The sequence below is a fragment of the Grampus griseus genome, assembly GCF_964374135.1.
Source record: "Grampus griseus genome assembly, chromosome: 19".
Lineage (NCBI taxonomy): Eukaryota > Metazoa > Chordata > Mammalia > Artiodactyla > Delphinidae > Grampus > Grampus griseus.
The window spans coordinates 58,682,327-58,701,267 of record NC_139013.1 but is presented as its reverse complement, the minus strand read 5'-3'; the positions used below and the strand labels follow the sequence as shown (position 1 = coordinate 58,701,267).

Sequence of the window (18,941 nt, the reverse complement as noted above, 5' to 3'; positions counted from 1 at the left end):
GGTCACATCTCAGGGCCAAGCGCCCTGGCTCTCGAGGCATTAAAGAAGCGAAGACCCTGCCTCCACAAGCCCAGGCTGGAAGAGGCAAAGGTACTCCCGAGAGGCTCTTCCCAGCCTGGGGCAGGTTCCTGGGGAGGCAGCCGCCAGGCAGGGTCCGGCTGTGAGCAGAAGACCAAGGATGAAGCCTAAACCCTGACCGTTTTAACCACCATGAGACGCAGGCCGCGTGCCCCGTGCCGGGCGGTTCCTCCTGCGGGGCTGAGCCTCCCTAACCCGAGATCCTTGGCCAGGCATCGGCCCAGGTGGGGCGATGGCCCAGACAGGGTGCGAGGTGAAGGGGGGGCTGAGGAGACTGGAGGGGGTGCAGGCACGGGGCACGCAGGCAGGGGCGCTGTCCCCAGGGGCGTGCCCTGGACCCGGGGAGGGGCTGCACCCAGTCTCCCAAGGAACAGACCCCCAGGCTCAGGACAACGTGAGTCCTTCCTGGGGTCAAGGAGAGCACCCCACCTCCACCAGAAGAAGCCCCAGGACAGGCCCCTGCAGGACGCGAAGCAGCTCAACACACGGAGGCTGAGTGTTCAAGGCTGCGTCACAGGGCGAACCCCGGAGATCTCAGAAATTCAGCAATACACATTTCACAAGCAACGAAGTTGAAAGTGTTTGTCCCAAGCTGGAAACTCTATTTTTGAGGCAAACATAGCAAACGATTTGGCAAATTTCATCCCTGAGGCCCAGCGTGTGGCCATGGCTGGGACAGCAGCGGCGGGCACGTGGGGCGGTGCCCCTGCTCCCGCAGTCAGCCCGCATCACCCACCGCAAGGCAGCAGCTGCTGCTACTGTCACAATTCTGACGACTCTGACGCGCTGGCCGTGTTCTGGGGACCCGCGGGGCCATTTCCACTAACCCCGACTCCCCGGGGCTGGGCCCTGGTCTCGCTCCAGGACCAACCGGGGAATGGAAGGCTCAGCCCTAGAGCTTAGCTACGGCCCCCGGTGGCTGTCCTACCACGTGGAGCAACCCAGAGCCCCCTCTCCTGGACCCTAACAACACGGGCCACGAGGAACACAGCTTCCCGGAAACGCAGGGTTGGCAAGGCCCCGACCCTGAGAACAGGGGTGGCTCCGCTGGGGCAGCCCTCAGGCTCAGCCCCCACAGACACCCGCGTGTGGAAGTGGCGAGGCCCCTCCGTAAGGACTGACTGGCCTTCCAGCACCCTGACAGCTGCGTGCTGGGCGCCTGGCTAGTGTCCTCCTTTCCTCAATTCCGAACCTCACCAGACCTGGAGGATTTCTGAACTGGGCCAAAAGCCCCCGCCCCGTCTCTCCCCAGGGCAGGTGAGGTGACCAGCACCGATGTCCCCGCGCTGGGCAGCTCTCCCCGGCAGATGAGCCCACCACCCACCTCGGGGGAGGCCCAGGGGGGTCCTACACGCAGGCCCCCAGGGGGCAGGTGCGTTTCGGCCACTGCCCTCCCCTCTGACTCGGGAACAGGGTCCCAGCCCCCGCCTCGGTGGAAGGGCACGTTCTGGGAGCTGGAATCCCCGTGGGCTCAGAGGACCCTGACCTGAAAACACCCATTTGTGATTATCACGCGTTTTAATTTGCTCTCTGGAGATTCCAGAGGCTGCTCTCCAGGCAGGGGCGCTAGGCTGGGCTCTCCTGCAGGGGGCACTCCGTGCCGCCCTCCTCCGGCCCCCAGCACCAGCCCTTCAGCCCCTGGGGAAGGGACGTGTCCTCCAGGCCACCGGTGCCCTCCACGAGCTCCTCGTAGGCGGTCTTCTCCGCCAAGGGTCGGGGCCCAAGCAGCTCCACCATGGCGGCACGCTCCAGCACCTCCTTCCCCAGCAGCCGCCTGCCCACCTGCACACCGGGCCATGTCAGGCCGTCCGCTCGGCGCCCCGCAGAGCCCCCGCCCCGACCCTGGGGACGGGCCGGCCCCACTCGCCTCGTCCACCCGCTCCCGGGAGCGCGTCAACAGGTCCAGGGTGTGCGTGTGCGCAGAGCTGACCAGCCGCCGAGCCTCCTGGTCGATGAGCTGGGCCGTGTCCTCGCTGTACGGCTTCTCCACCAGTGCCTTGCCAGGCCAGGGGAGGTCGAAGGACACCTGGCCCAGCTTCTCGCTCATCTCGAACTGCACAATCTGGGGCAGGCGAGGGGCGGGCGTGAGCCTGGCAGACGGTGCCCTGAGCCCCCTTCCCAGCCCCCGCGGACACTGCCTTACCTGGGCGTAGGCACTCTGGGTGACCTTCCTCAGGTTGTCCTGGGCCCCCGTGGTGATCTGCCCGAAGAACAGCTGCTCGGCCACCCAGCCACCCAGCATGGCGCACATGCGGTCGAAGAGCTGCTCCCGCGTGTACAGGTACTGCTCCCTGGGCAGGCACTGGGCATACCCGAGCCCCTTGCCCCGGGGGATGATGGACACCTGCCAGATACGGCAGGCGTGCCCTGTCACCCCCAGGGTCCCCGGGTATCCCGGAGGAGGAGAGGAAACCCTGGGCTCCAGCGCTGACAGGTCACCCCAAGGATGAACACAGAAACCCCCTCTGTCCCGCCGTCCCAGGAAGCTGTGGAGGAGCCGTGCCGTCAGGGGAAAGTTTAGAGTGAGGTGAGTTTAACGTGGAACCTCCAAGTGTCAGGTGGCCAGCATCCAGACCCCTCCTGGAACCAGCACCCCCCCCTCTCTGCCCACCCACCCCTCAGGGAATCGTGTAACAAATTCTAGACGATTACATCCTCAAAGAGTGAAGAGGGCCACCACCTGGAATGCACCGTGCCCACACAGCACCCCCGGGAGGGGAGTGGGCCCTGAACCACACCGCAGATGCGCAGGGGGATGGGCCAACCTTGAGCAGGGGGTCTGCGTGCTCCAGGAACCAGCCCACCACCGCGTGGCCAGCCTCACGGTAGGCCACCGTCGTCTTCTCGCTGGGCTGTAGGACCTGCGTCTTCTTCTCGAGACCTGCAAGTCAAGTTCACGGCAAGAGGCAGAGGACAAACGGACAGCTGAGAGGTGGGTGCCAAGGCCCCATTCTGCACCGCGGGTGTGTTGGGGGCTGCTCAGGGCCTCCGTCCGCCCAGGACAGGCCCGCAGCCTGCCCGCTCCACGCACACCGCTCAGGCCTGCTGGGTACCTGTCCCTCCACACCAGATGCTACACTGCCTTCTGCCCCACCGTGCAAGCGGCAGGTGCCTTTGGGGGCCCGTTTGTAGCCAAGGGGGTTAGCTACTCTCCGTGGCCTAACTGGCAGTGAAGCCGGACGCAGGGAGACCAGGAGCGCTCTCTATGCCGCCTACACCCAATTGCAGGCAGGGAACAGGGCACAGAGAAGGCACCACGACTCGCGTGAGCTCAGCTTCAGGGCTGGTCAGCTCAGCGGCGCCGCCAGGACAGCGTCGAGCAGCTGTGGCGACTGCCTTGGGTCACTGACACTTGTCTGTGCACACCACACTTCAATAAAACATGAAGCAAAGACAAAGCAGCCCTGCCAACCTGCTGTCTGGAGACGGGCTGGTTCTCACAGCTGTGGGGCGGGATCATGAAGGACAGCTGCTGGCCACACGGACACCTCCCGGACCTCCGTTCCCGGGAGGGCACTCGGGAGACCTCTACCCCACGCTGAAGCTTCCCAAGGAAGCACGCAAAAAACCTGCCTCTCGGCCACGGGCAGCACCCGAACCTGGGTCTGACGCAGCGCCCTGGAGGTTACATCTCTTTGAAATTCTAAATGTTGCTCTAGTAAGAGCACGAAAGCTGCTGGCAGATCCCAAGTCCCAGATTTTGGTCTGGAAAACTGTCCACGACTGCAGCTCACTGAAGTGAAGCTGGGCCCCAGGGTGGGCCCGCTGTGGGTCAAAGCTGGAAACCGCCCCCCAGCACTGCCCGGCTCGCCTCCGACGACCCTCTCAACCGCCTGCTCCAAGCGCTTCTCCTGGACAAAAGGACTCAGGTGGCGGGTGGCGATCAGGGCCGCTTCGTTGCAAACATTAGAAATATCAGCACCTGACCCGGAAAAGGAGAAACAGTCCCATCAGTGCCCCAGGGCGGACTGTTAGAGGAAAATCTCCAGCAGAGGGACCAGAGCTAAACTAGGTCAAGGACTGGAAGGAAAACGGGACCTGCTCTGTCAGTCACCGTTGCTTTCAGCCAGTATTTTGGTTGAACAATTTACTGAGGTATGAGTTATTTAACATAAAATTTATCCGTTTTAAGTGTACATTTCAAACACTTTTGGTAAGTTTATCAAGATGTGCAACCATTGCGCTGATCTCATTTCAGACGTTTCCATCACCGATGTGACGTATGTGGCTAATTCCTGTACACATGCCCAGCCAACCACTAGCCTACTTTCTATCTCTATGGATTTGCTTCTTCTGGACGTTTCACATAAATGGAATCACATGATAGGTGGTCTTTTGTGTGCTTCTTTCACTCGACACAGTGTTTTCACGTTCATCTGCTATCGTAGCGTGTATTGGTTATTTCATCCCTTTTCACAGCTGAAAGAGGTTCCATCACATGCACAGCCGCCCCGAGGCCTCCACAGGAGATAGCAAACTCCACGGACGCTCAAGTCCCTGATATAACATGGCCAGTACAGCTGGCCCTCTGTACCCACTCTACACACACCTATCCGGTCATGCACCGCTGGACACGAGTGGCCTGTACCTCTCGGCTATTATGAATTATGCTGCTGTGAACATCTGTGTAAAGCCTTTGTGTGAACAAATGTTTTCAATTCTCTTAGATACCGAGGAGTGGAACTGGGGTCATACGGTAACTGTCCTTCACTTCTGGAAGAACTGCCAGGTGGATCCCCGTGGCCACACTATCTTACATCCCCACCAGCACCGTGTGAGCATGGCCGCCTCCCTACAGCCCTGGCGACTCATGCATCTGCCTCTTACGGCCATCCTGGTGGGCGTGAGGCGGCACCACACTGTGGTTTTGATGTGCATTTTCCTACCATCACTGAGCACCTGCTCATATGCTTTCTGGCCACCTGCAGACCTTCTTTGGAAAAATGTTCAAATCCTTTTCCCATGTTTAAATCGGGTTCTTTAAATATTTTGGATTATAAACCCCTACGAGATGCATAATCTCCAAATAGTTTCTTCCATTCTGTGGGCTGTCTTCTCACCACCTCAATAATGTCCCTTGACGCACAAAAGATTTTAATTTTGAAAAACTCTAATTTGTTTTCTCACTTGTTGCTTGTGCTTTAAGAAACCATTGCCAAATCCAAGGTCACGAAGATTTTCTTTTAAGACCTTTATAGTTCTAGCTCCACAGTTTAGGTCTCTTATCCATTTTGACTTGACCGCTGCATGTGGTCTAAGGTCTAGTTTCGTCCTTTTGCTTGTGGACACCGTCGTCCCAGCGCATTTGATTGAACAAACTGTTCTTTCCCCATCAAATGGTCTTCACACCCTTGACAAAAACAACTGACCAAGGACTTCCCTGGTGGCACAGTGGTTGAGAGTCCGCCTGCCGATGCAGGGGACACGAGTTCGTGCCCCGGTCTGGGAAAATCCCACATGCCGCGGAGCGGCTGGGCCCGTGAGCCATGGACGCTGAGCCTGCGCGTCCGGAGCCTGTGCTCCGCAACGGGAGAGGCCACAACAGTGAGAGGCCGGCGTATCGCAAAAGAAAAAAAAAAAAGTAGTAGCCCCCGCTCGCCACAACTAGAGAAAGCCCGCACGCAATGAAGACCCAACGCAGCCAAAAATAAATGAATAAAATAAATTTTAAAAAACAACAACTGACCGAGATGCACAAGCGCACATCTAGGCTCCCAGTTCTACTCTACTGGTCGACGCCCACCCTTGCGCCAGCAGCCCCCTTCTGTTTGCTGGAGCTTTGTAGTAAGTTCTGCATTAGGGAAGTGTGTCTTCCTTCTCTGCTCTGCACAGACTGTGCTGGCTCTTCAGTCCCCTGGAAGCTCCACGGGGAGGTTAGAATCAGTTTTTCCCTTTCCAGCTTTAACAACGTACAAAGGTTCTGTTCCTACACAGCCCCTCCCACCTTCACAGGTTACTTTTTTTTTTTACGTCGTGTGCCCATTAACACAGACGTGTCTTTATGGGTTTAAGCACCTGCCCTTTAAATCATAAAGGGAACACAGAGGAGCTGCAAACCAAAAACACACAGGATGCTGGCCTTTACGTTTACCTATGCAGTTGCCTCTCCCAGGGCTATTTCCCCACACAGCTTCGAGTCACTGGCCAGCGCCCTTTCATTTCAGCCCAAAGGACTCCAGCATTTCCTGGAGGGCAGGTTTAAATACAGTAAGTTCCCTCAACTTTAAAAAAACAATCTAGGAATGCCTTTATTTCTCCTTCCCTATTGAAGAACCGTCTTGCCAGATCCACGGCCTTCTGGCCTCATGGTCTCCAAGAAGAATCGGCTGTTAACCTTACTGAAGACCCGTCCCCACTAGGTGTCCCTTCTGTCTGGTTGGCTTCAACAGTCTCTCGTTATCTCTGACCAACATGAATTACACTGTATCTCAGTGTGGACGTCTCTGGGTTTATCCCTACTTGGAGTTTATTCAATTTCTTGGACGTGGAGACTCAGGTCTGTCATCCAATTTGGGAAGTGCTGAACCATGACCCCTTCAATGGGCAGCATGCCAAGGGGACAAGACGTCACTGCACTATGTTCCCGGGGTGGCAGGAGTTCAAACAGGCACAAGCCAGCCTTGGGGTTAATCATCTCTGAGGCCTCCGATATGTCCGTCAGACTCAAAAGCTCTAAGGACAAGGGTAGCACATGCCAGGACCAAGTGGCACAACCAGATACCACCCACCGACATGTCCAGACCCGCACGGCCCACCTGTGAAGCCTGGAGTGAGGGCCGCAAGCTTCCTCGCCAGGGCGTCCTCACTGAGGCTCTCGTCCAACTTGAGTGGACGCAGGTGGACCCTGAAGATGGACGACCTGCCTTTGATGTCAGGGGGGCCTAACAGAGAGAGAGGCACTGAGGGCCAGGGCGGGGCCACCTGCAGCCACTTCACTGCAAGGGCCCTCCCCTGCGTGTCTGTGCTGCACACTTCACTGTCCGACCCGGGCCAGGGAGCTCCCCGCGGCAGAAACGACCCACAGGTCACGTACGTTCAGCTCTTCAACACGTCAAAGAACTTCCTGACCGTGGAGCCTCTGGCCCACGCAAATCCATCCCAGGACAGGGACCCAACCACAAGCAAAACTCTGGCTGCCCTGGCAGCCGGGTGTCCACGCAGCACTCAAGTCCTAAACTCCCAGGATCTCCTCACCAGTGGAAAGGGCCAGGGTGAATGCTGCTCTCGCCAACGGCGCACAGAAAGTAAAAGCCGAAGGATCCGAGTCTGTCACCTCGCTCCCACCTGCATGGACTGCAGCGACCTTCCCCCAGCCCCAAGTACACCTGTTCTTCCCAAAGTGGGGGGCACCCACGCACCTCCACCGTTTTCACAACGCTGTATTAACGGCTTTAGGACCCCGATCAAAATCTTCTCCAAATACACAGCTAAAGATCTAACCCAACTTTTAACCCAAAGGAAGGAAAAGCCAAGCCTCAGCACCCAGGCAACCAGCACACTCACCAATGCAAATCTGACGGTCAAACCGGCCGGGCCGCGTCAGGGCCAGGTCAAGGATGTCGGGGCGGTGGGTGCCCGCCAGCACCATGACGCTCGTGGTAGAGCTGAACCCTGGACATGAGAAGCAGGTGAGCCCAAGGAGGGGGCCCAGGCAGCAGGAGACTCTCCTCTTCCCAGGGCTCCTCCCCTGCGCAGCTGGCCCCGTCTTCCCAGGACCCCTGCCACCCACCCCGGAAGCCCCACGCTGGGCCTGCTTCTCCTGCGGGCCCGCAGCCCACTGCACAGGCCGCTCAGTGTGGAGCGGACACTCACGCCCAGGGCTAGCTCTGACCTGTCTCCGGAGGCAACCGGTGGCTCTGGTCCCCGCGGCCCCCAATGCTGACTGAGGCGCACGTGCACTGGTGGGTAACCAGACGTTCCTCAGGCCACGGACGCCCATCCTAATTCATTACTGGTCTATCACGGCCTCTGACACCATGCGGCGAGCTGCAGGGGCCAGGCAGAGCCTCCACCATCGGGGCCCTGGACCGCTGCGGAGACCTCCCTCCACCCAGGCCCCGGACGGCTGGCTGGGCTCAGGGAGCCTGACTGGAAGGCAGGCGGGCGGTGGGGGCCTGAGCTCACCCAGCACTCATCTGCAGAAAGGCCTGCTCACGGGGGCCCTCGGCCACCTCTGGGACCTGGGATTCAGGACCGCTCCCTGATAAGAGGGGCTCCCTGTGCCTCAACTGTGCGTGCAGACGTGTGGTTTCTGCGAAGCACCTGCCTTCCTCCTGGGAGGCTGGGATCGTAGCACGTACTGGGCAGAGGCTGCCACGTGACCAGCCCCCAGGGGAAACCCCACTCCCGAGTGTCACCCAGCCCGCTGCCACGGAAGTAGCTGCATCCTGTGACTCCAGGGCTCCAGAGGCTGTGACCAGCTTCCCTGGCCACCAGGCACCTGCTCCCCACTCAACCGTGGTCCTGAATCCAACTAAACATGGAGTCCTCCCGGCGAATCACCAAACCCTGGGTCATGTCGGGGACCCCAACACAGCCCCAAAGCCAAAGCGACGACAAGACCTGCCAAAGGTCCGACAAAAGCTTCTCCAAATCTGGAAACTAGTAAGAACGCCTAGACACTTCCCGCGAAGCTTCGGCAGGGCTGCCGGGCTGTCACGCGGAGCTGGGACCTCCCCGAGCAGTGGTCCCCAGGGGGGAGAGCGGAGAGGGGTTCTGGGCCAGGAGGCGGCCCGGGTCAGAGGCCAACGTGGAAGGAGCCTGGGTGTCGGTCCCGTCCTGCGCTGAGCTCTGAGGGCAGCTCCCTCCACTGTGTGTGCCGAAAACAGCCTTCCTCAAAACACAGCAAGCAGGGGTTCTCGCCCGGGAAGGTCCCGCACAGAGGAAGGCCTGGGGGACGGTCGTGCAGCCGCTCACCGTCTAGCTCCACGAGCAGCTGGTTCAGGGGTTCTCCTGCTCGCTCTGGCCCCCAAAGTGCCCACGGCCGCAATTCCTGCCCATCGCGTCAATCTCCTCAACGAACAAGACACAGGGAGCATTTATTCAGGCCATTGCATACACGTCACGGACGTGAAACAGGAGTCCACGCAGGGTCTGCTTTGCCACTGGTACCAACACAGGACTAAAGAGCTCACCAAGCTAAGCCCTCGCCTCTGGCACTCGATTCTCATCTCAGCTGCTCTGCCTGCCCGCCCGGGTCCCCCTGCACATCTGTGCTCTGCGCCTGTTGCCAGGGTCCCACACGAAGCCCAGGGCAAGGACAAGGGCGCATCCACCTACCCGAGCTGGACCGACGCCGACAAACATTCCCAGGAACTCGGACCCGTTCACGGTGATGAAGGGCACGCTGGCCTCCCCTGCAGTCGCCTTGGCGAGAAGCGTTTTGCCGGTACCAGGAGGACCAGTGAGCATGGCTCCCTGAAACAGAAAGGCAATGCCTCGTTCTGAAAGGGTACAGACGGAGCCGAGGAGACAGTCACATTCTACTGAACAGGCGTTTTCTAGGCCTGCTCCATGCGGGTCGGCTAAGGTTTGCTTCCGGTGTGATACTTCCTGCTTGTAAAGTGAACGCACGTTCACCATGAAATGTTCAAACGCTGCAGACGTGGGAAAGCCCCCCACACCCCCAGTCCAGCCGAGCAGGTTATCTCTTCAGGCAACGCTCCCAGGGCAGGGCTCGTTGGATCTCGCGGTCTGATGTTTAACGGTCTTTGCCAAACTGCCCTACGAAACACACCAACTCACACCAGGACGAACAAGAGCCCACTCCCCAGACCTGGTCACGTGATTCTGTCCAGCTCGTCCACCGGCAGCTGTGAAGGCGGCACCTGTGTGTGGTCACTGGCACCTGTGCTTCCTGATCGACAACCTGCCTTTTTCTACGCTTACTTAAGGTTGAAATTCATAATTCACGCCCCAGAAACACACCTCAGTGCTCCTTTCGGGGTTACCATTACACGTGAAAAACGAGGAGAGATTTAAACGGGGCTCTTATTGCTCCATTTCTAGTCGAGGGTGTGGGTTAATATCTACTTATTTCAAAGGAGACTCTAAGGTTGTTTTTTTAAGTCTTTAAGGACAAAACTAAAATACGTAAATGGAGGGAGGAGGGAGCCCAAAACTCAAAACCACAAGGCGTCAGGGCCCCACGTCCCCGTGAACGTGGATGCGGATTCGCAGAGGGTCTCCTCAAGGCAGGGCACCTTCTGTGCCCCCCACACCCGGCTTTCCAGCCAGCTCTCACCAGGTGGTCAGACAGAAGTACAAACCTCCTGCCCACAAAGCCCCAGCGGTCAGTCATGCTCTCCTGTTGTTCAGGGCACGCTGGGGGAAGCACGGGGCCACCAGGAAGGTCAGTGAGGTGAGCACCACCCACCCGAGAGCTCGGAGCCTGGTCCAGGGCCCAGGGACGCCTCGAGGGGTCTGTGAATCTATTCCGTGTGAGACGCAAACCTTTCTGGGAAAAGGACTCACAGCTTCAGCCAGGCCCTCAAAAGGTCGATGCCCAGGGGCACCCACAGGTAGAGGAGTGGCCAGAATCACCGTAGCTCCACTTCCTCCGCACAGCACCCCAACCTGCATCCACACCGCACACCTGTCCCACTACTTGCTCGTGGGCTTCCCGAGAGGCAGCTGCATCTGATCCCAGACCCATTTACGAGAGTTGTACTTGACAGTTTGTTGGGTTTTTTTGGCCACACTACACTGCTTGCAGAATCTTAGTTTCCCAACCAGGGACTGAACCCGGGCCATGGCAAGGTAAGCCCCAAGTCCTAACCACTAGACCGCCAGGGAATTCCATGTGCTTATTTTAATTATATACTTTGATAATAAGTAATGGTAAAGAAAGCTGTTTTTTCAAAAACAAAGTTGAAGACTTTAGATAATAAAGTAATAAAGGCAAACTGTTAAAGAAAAATGCTGTCAAACTGAATGGATAGAAAACTGAAAGAGTAAGAAAAAGTCATAAAAATATAGGATCCTGCACTCAGATTGCTTCTACGTTCTCAGTTCATTTTAAAGAAACAAAACTATAGACGTTAATTGCTTTGTGCAAGATATTTAACAGAGAATTTGATCACTGGGGCCAAACTCAAAGGAAGGCCTGTGCTCTAAACGAGACACCACACCAACAAAGACGTATGTTTGCGCTTGAAGGTGAAATAAACACACTCCAGGTGGGCGTGCACTGTCCCTATGATTCCAGTTTTATAGTTTAAAACAGCTGATCAGATAAGAGGATGTTCACTTTACTACTCTGCAAATGCGATTTCCACTCTCCACTGTGATTAATAAGACACAGTATCATTACCAAAAGCTACACCGTCCCAGCTCTGTCCACAATGAACCAGGGCGAAGCTCAGAGCATCATGTTTTCTCAAATCAGTACGTTTGGAATTTTGGCCCCGAGGTCCTGATACTGCTTGGGATTCTTCAGGAAATTCACAAACTCCATCATCTCCAACTTGGCTTCTTCGCAACCAGCCACGTCTGCAAAGCGCACGCCGACGTTGTTCTTCATGATCTTGGCTGTGGTCTCGCCAACGGTAAAGAGGCCCCCTCCTCTCCTGCCATGCCCAGCCCCCATCGGGCCCCTCCTTGCGACGTAGAGGAGGATTCCGATCAGGAGAAAGGTGGGCACCAGGCTTCGCAAGAAAGACCTAGAAAGTCCAAGAAAACCATCTGTCACATTCCCTTGAGAGACAAGCCAGAAACACTGCCTCCAGGCCATGAACAGCGGACGGCTCCAGAACTTGGTTTTGCTACACAAAAGGGAACAGTTTTTTTTGTGTGTTTTTTGCGGTACGCGGGCCCCTCACTGTTGTGGCCTCTCCCGTTGCGGAGCACAGGCTCCGGACGCGCAGGCTCAGCGGCCATGGCTCACGGGCCCAGCGCCTCCGCGGCATGTGGGATCTTCCCGGACCGGGGCACGAACCCGTGTCCCCTGCATGAGCAGGCGGACTCTCAACCACTGCGCCACCAGGGAAGCCCCAACAGTTTGTTTTTTAATGTGCCAACCTGTATATGCAGCTTCCCCCATCCACGCACACCTACCTGCTCGATTTCACCTGTGGGGCGGGCAGGGCAGCTGCGGCCCCTCCCTCAGAACCCCTCCAGACCCAGCACAGCCTCCCCGCAGCTGAACCCTTCCCGGCCCACTGCACAGTCCTCAGGCTGCCTAGCTAAACATTTCCCCGATCAATTCTTTCCTCAATAAAAACAGAGCCAACAAATTTATCTTCCACCACAGACACTGTGACTATCGGAGAACGCCTGTAACACGCCTGAGCGGGTACAGCAGGAAGTGCTGCGTGGCCAGTACCGGGCCCAGCTGCACCCACTCACCCATCGCTCTCGGTGGTGTAGACCACGGCCGTCTGCTCCGGGAGCTCGATGCCCAGTTCCCAGTGGATGGTCTCCAGGTTGCGCTCGAAGGTGTGCACGCTGCCGATGTTGAACCACACAAACTTCTACAGAGACCAAGGCACCAGGCGCTGTAGGGGGTGCCCCCCACAGCCGCCACCCCTCCCCAGCGCCTCTCCCAGCAAAGCCCGGAGCAGCTCTGACAGGCCACCTGTCCTGGCCCCAAACCACAGGCTTAGGTCTGAGGTCGAAGTATAAATGCCCATCGACAGCTGACGTCGCCTTCCTCCGTCATTTTATTCTTCCCCCTTCCAGATCTCAGCTGGCAGCTGGCACGTGTTACTCGGCAAAACTGAAGCACTGTTATAGCTTTATGAGGGTCCTGCGCTACTCAGAAGACTGTTCCTGTCGTGTCACCAAAACAAACGAGCACAAGTGGGTGCTGGAAAGTGAAACCAGGGAAGGCATTTCTCTAAAACAACAGAAAACTATACCTTCTTTTTGGCCACGAGGCTTGCGGGATCTTAGTTCCCTGACCAGGGATTGAACCTGCGCCCTTAGCAGTGAGAGCTCAGAGTCCTAGCCACTGGACCACGAGGGAATTCCCAGAAAACTACACCTTACGCTAAAACCAAAACCTACGTCTAGGACACCGGCCTTGAACCCAGCCCTCACCTCAGACGATGTCCCAGGGGCAGTAATAACACCCACAAACTGTTTGTTCACGACTTCCAGCCGGTCCACCTAGAAAAGAGACGAGCAGTCAGAAGAGCTGAGGTCCCAGGCAGGGCACGGCATAGCAACCCTGGGCCTCTTCCTCAGACGAGCCTCACACACACGGGCTGCGCCTCTCTCCGAGGGCAGCTCACACTCCGCAGGACAGGTCTTGGTTTTGTTTCCTACTAACATGGACAATTTTAGCCTGGGATTCTTTTAATAAACAGGAACCAATGCAAGAAGAGGGATTAAAATGTGGCACATCTGAGCACTAAGCCTCCAAACTGGCTTTAAAAATCCCAAAGGAGGGCTTCCCTGGTGGCGCAGTGGTTGAGAGTCCGCCTGCCGATGCAGGGGACACGGGTTCGTGCCCCGGTTCGGGAAGATCCCACATGCCGTGGAACGGCTGGGCCCGTGAGCCATGGCCGCTGAGCCTGCGCGTCCGGAGCCTGTGCTCCACAGCGGGAGAGACCACAGCAGTGAGAGGCCCGCGTACCGCAAAAGAGAAAAAAAAAAAAAAAAATCCTGAAGGAGGGAAGTTCCCTGGTGGCCTAATGGTTAGGATTCTGGGCTTTCCAGGTTCAATCCCTGGTCGGACAGCAGGCACCAGAAGAAAACAGTGCCGACGAGAATGAAAGTGCAGCGCCAAGGCCTGCTAGCTGCTGTCGCCTAAACAGCCCGCTGCCCAGAAGGCACAAGCCCTCTGGGGAGCTTCAGACATGGCCTGCTGTCAACACCACCATAACCACTGGAAACACCACACCTCCTCCTGGAAACAACGGGAAAACTGAGGATTGCACACCTAGGACACGAGCCTGAGTGTGGAACCTCACCACCACCCGACGCCTGTGACACAGCTGAAACCACGGCAAACAGGACTCCAGGTGACTGCCCGCCCTGGCTTCTCCGCCAGCACGCGGAGCCCCAGCCAGCCAGGCCCCGCCAGCTCTCAGGTTCATGGAGGCGAAGACATGGCGCATCCTCCCTGCCCCGTGGGACCCCTGCCCAGCTGATCCCTCACACTTCCCCCAGCGCGGTGCACCACTGCCGGAGTGTGCAACAGGACAGTCAGACAGAGGGTGTGAAAGAGTGAGCAGCTCTGCTTTCAGACTGGCCAGGAGGATCAAAAAAAAAGGCCAGCCTGAGTTAGCAGATGGTGATTTCTTTCTTTATACTTTTTATTTCCCCAAATTTTTTTGCAGCAAGCATGTATTACATCTGTAACCAGGAAAAAAAACAATGCTGTTTTAAAATGAAGATTGCTGGGACTTCCCTGGTGGTCCAGTGGCTAAGACTCCGCGCTCCCAATGCAGGGGTCCCGGGTTCGATCCCTGGTCATGGAACTAGATCCCACATGCCACAACTAAGAGCTCGCGTGCCGCAACTAAGGAGCCCGAGTGTCATAACTAAGAAAGATCCAGCACACGGCGATGACGATCCTGCGTGCTGCAACTAAGAGCCAAATAAATATTAAAAAAAAAAAAAGCATTCCCCTGAGTAAAGAAAAGGTGGGCACACAGAGGCTTGAGACAAAAATCACTTTCTCCACTAGGCAATCCATCCACAGCCAGCCAACAACAGCAGACGCAGGGCCTGAGCACAACATTCACACAAGTTCCAGGATAAAAGCCCGAGCTGCCCCACGACGTACATGGCCCCACTGCAGCAAGCCCAACGCAAAGCCATGGAAGCCCGAAGGCCAGAATGATCCCAGGAACAGCCAGACATATTATAGGATAGAGGGAAGATGTGCATAAACATTAAGGACAAAACCCGAGCCTTCAAAGAAGTCTTACGTTTGTAGCGAATCATGTAAGCACTCCTCCCAACGAGCTTTCATGGGCCCCGCTCCACTTCTTGCTCCTGGCTACCCAAACAGGAGACATTTCCCAGGAGAAACACACCCGCTGAATATTCACTTCACCCACCCACATCACCAAACTACGCTGTAACTTCACAAACAGATTTGTCGAGGCTTCAGATCCACACAAGCTATGGAGGTGCTGAGCCCCGAAGACAAAGGGAGGGAGGGAGGCCACGTCCACAAACGAGTGAAGGGAAGGAAATACCAGGCCCACCCACGCACGGGCCACCGGCCGCTCACCTCCCCAGACTAACTCAAAATCAATGAACGCTTTAAAAAAATAATAATAAAAAAAAAAAATCCTCCAGTGGGGACTTCCCCGGCGGTCCAGTGGTTAGGACGCTGTGCTTCCACTGCAGGGGGCAAGGGTTCAATCCGTGGTCGGGGAACTAGGATCCCACATGCTGCACGTGTGTCCAAAAATAAATTAATTACTTAACTTAATTAAAGAATTAAAAAATTCTCAAATGTACAATTTTGACAATCTGATTTGTCAAGTGTCCCTTTTACCATTTTGTTTTCGTTTTTGTTTTTGTTTTGGAGCTGTTGGTTTTCTAAGTCTGTGTTTCTTCTACTCCTCTTAAAGAACTTCTCAAACCCACTGGGACAAAATGATGAGGTTCTGGTACTTTAAGAGCACACACCACACTCACAAAAGCAGCCATACTGTCAACCCAGGAGAGGACGAGTAAGGGAGAAGCGGGTTTTCTTCCTGACTTCAGCTTGGTGAGACCAGCATGCGCCGCCACGTCCTAACTGCCTTCTGCTATGCACTGCACACAGGGTCTCCCGAGAAGCGTTGAGCACAGCCCACAGCCCGCCCCCGGGGGCACACGTGCCCCAAACTAACTGCAGTCTACACGAGATCTCTGTTCTGCTTTCCAAACGTGAGACTCAGCTTGGCCCTCAGATGTGCAGAAACAAAGGTTTGTTCCCGTGCATCGCCAAAGATTCACCCAGCAGCAACTTCCTACTGAAAGACTTTCTCTTTCACCACCTACACCGATAGATCAAAACTGTAAAGACGTGGGGCAGGTAACCCACAAATGGGGAGAGCTAAGTGTGACTGAATGTGGAAGCCAGAAAACGAGAGGTCCAGGCCTCCTGAGCCATCATGCACCCTGTCCCCACTCCCCATGATGCAGGACACCAAGGAAGCCACACTCGCCTCGGTTCCTGTGACCTTATGCTGCCAACGATGGTAAGAGAAAGACAGGTACCTTTGGGTGGTTTTGAACACAGCCACTGGGAAACTGACGTCTGTCTCTTCCACAGAGCCAACTGCTGAAAGCGGATTCCCAGGAGGCACTGAAACGGGAAAGAGAATTAGCTTCCCCTGCAATCCGATGGGGCATCTTCTCACAGCGGCAGTTACAGGCGCAAAGGGACCAGGATTTGGGCTGGGGTGTAAACCTAAGTCCTTTATCTGCTTTATCTCATTAAAAATATGATTCAAACAGGAGAAGAAGAAACTAAATGCAATGCAGAGGTACACGAAGACTTTTTTTTTAATGTATTTATTTTTTATTTTTGGCTGCGTTGGGTCTTCGTTGCTGCACTCGGGCTTTCTCTAGTTGCAGCGAGTGGGGCTACTCTTTGTTGCTGTGCACGGGCTCCTCATTGCGGTGGCTTCTCTTGTTGTGGAGCACGGGGCTCTAGAGCACAGGCTCAGTAGTTGTGGCGCACGGAGTTACTTCCTCCGCGGCATGTGGGATCTTCCCAGACCAGGGCTCGAACCCATGTCCCCTGCACTGGCAGGCGGATTCTTAACCACTGCACCACCAGAGAAGCCCCATGAAGAACTTTTATAGCTACAGCTGTCAAAAAACAAAACAAAACAAAACTAATCACTTCCTGCCTGAGGCAATTTTAGTCACTGAAATTTTTACAGCCTCAAAAACAAACATTATTCTAACATTAAAATCATATGAAATTTAAAAAGCAGAGTATTATGATTTATCTTTGATCAGCCACAGGTTAGTATTTTTGTCAGGAAAGCAAATGTTTTTCCTAGACGTTGTATTTTCTATAGTTCCCAAAGAGGAAAACAACACTTTTTACCATAAGCTGATAACAATACTTAACATCAATTCAGGACAGAACTAGAGACAATTTCGGTTTTTCACTATCACAGGTCAAAAGCCATTACAGCAAAAACGAGCACAATAAAAGCCACCATACTAAAAAACAAGCTCTAAGCACACTCACTAACCTACTACTAACTGTATCCAAAAAAACCCCAACCTAACCAAAGATTTGGATTGTTCCCAATATTTTGTTACAGTGAAACTGGATCCACAGGTGACGACACTTGCGTTATTCCAGTCGTGCCATCTTTCATGGTGAGGCAGGCTATTCCCCAAAGCAAACTCATTCCCTAGTGATTATTAATTTGCTCGTAAGCCACCTTATTCACACATCCCTATCAAAGGCCACAGAGCACTAAAAAGTAAGGTAAAGCTATGAGAAAGATACTAAAATCAGGGAAAACTCCAAACAGGGAGGCTCAGGAAGGAGACATGGCGGTTAACAGTGATGAGGCTCCTGGAGCCTCTGCGCCATGAATGCCACCTCCCCCCCGTCGCAAGTCACCGCGCACAAGGGGACCAGAACCTGATGTCACAAAGGCTGTCACTGTGAGGGGAAGTCTAGGCAAAGGCGCAGAGAAGGTGGTGGTCCTGGGCCCTGGTTGGGTGCCAGGCGCTTCGGTCACCTCCTCCGCTCTTCAGTGCCCACCCTGAGGAAGCAGGTGCTGCCATCCCCCTGCGGGGTGGGAACGCAGAAGTTCAGAGAGGCTGGTGAGCGCCTGAGGTAAGGTCACTGGGAGCTGGAGGTGTGTGACGAGGATTCTGGCGCCCAGTCTCGCTGTCAGGCGGCCTCCAGCCCTAGAAGGACAAAGTATGATCTTCAGGCCTCCAAAACTTGAGAAAATATCCAATTCCTTTATTTTAATTTATAATTTAGTCTTTTTCTGATTTGGTTAGGGGACCACATTAGGTCAGATGCAGCTCTCAAAGACAGGGGTCTACCACCCATTCCTGGTGTTTGGATATGCAAAGCCAACACGTGAAGCTGTGCACAGCAAGTCTCCCTTTAACAAGCAAAGTACCACGGTCCTTTCTTTGTAAGATCACAAATCAGGTGACCCTGGCACACAGGTACAGCCCCACCAGGCGCCTGTGAATCTGCCCGCAGCTCAATCCTCACTTCCTTCAGAAGTCGCTTACCCCGCCTAAGATAACGTGACATTTACCCTCCTCCACCCCTTCTCTTCGTTCCCTACTTCCTTTGTTCTGCTTCCTCTTCCTTCATACCTCATATAACCGCCTAACATGCTACCGACACATTTGTTGTGTTGTGTGGCAGGAACCATGTAGGAAGCTCACTGAATGAAAAAATAACTCATAGAAACTTCCAGAACATAAGCTTCCCCTTGAGGAGTGCTGACTATAGTTGAAAGGGCACATCTTTTAACTATAAAGCAGTCTGCTACTTCATCTCCAGCCTTCACATGCCCCCCTCAGCCTACAAGTCACCAAGCCCTCAAAGGAGAGCAGCTCATGGGGCAAAGCCCTTGCCTGTCCTGTTCCCTGTGACATGCCCTGGCTAGCAGACTCCACAGATGAACAGAACAGCTCAGTCTGGGGAGGAACCCAAAGATCATGCAACTTCCTCCCTTCATAACTAAAGCCACTGAGGTCCACGGAATTCATGACACACCTGTGCTGCACCCCGTCAATTACTGCCTTGCACCCGGTTAACAACTGGAACAGCCCCCTGCAATGCTGAGTGCCACGTGGCCACAGGTGAAAGGCTCTGCTTTCACTGATATTGCGGAAACAACCTGAAACTGACGTGCACCAGCTCCGAAATGAACAGAGATGAGAGGGAAAAGTTCACTCCTTAAGACAGGACAGAA

General features: G+C 55.3%; 1 protein-coding gene across 1 annotated transcript; it reads right to left on the bottom strand.

Moving 5' to 3' along the window:
* Positions 1-668: 668 nt before the first annotated feature.
* On the bottom strand, positions 669-17,903 carry LOC309836395 (mitochondrial inner membrane m-AAA protease component AFG3L1-like). The gene is given in 16 exon segments (XM_082676390.1): positions 669-1,860; positions 1,946-2,140; positions 2,222-2,422; positions 2,844-2,959; positions 3,878-4,000; positions 6,834-6,959; positions 7,582-7,689; positions 8,995-9,024; positions 9,027-9,120; positions 9,124-9,147; positions 9,358-9,495; positions 11,468-11,738; positions 12,424-12,548; positions 13,117-13,185; positions 16,243-16,330; positions 17,759-17,903. Coding segments are annotated over 16 exon segments (1,947 nt in total). The 5' UTR covers positions 17,782-17,903; the 3' UTR covers positions 669-1,644.
* Between the last annotated feature and the right edge of the window lie 1,038 nt (positions 17,904-18,941).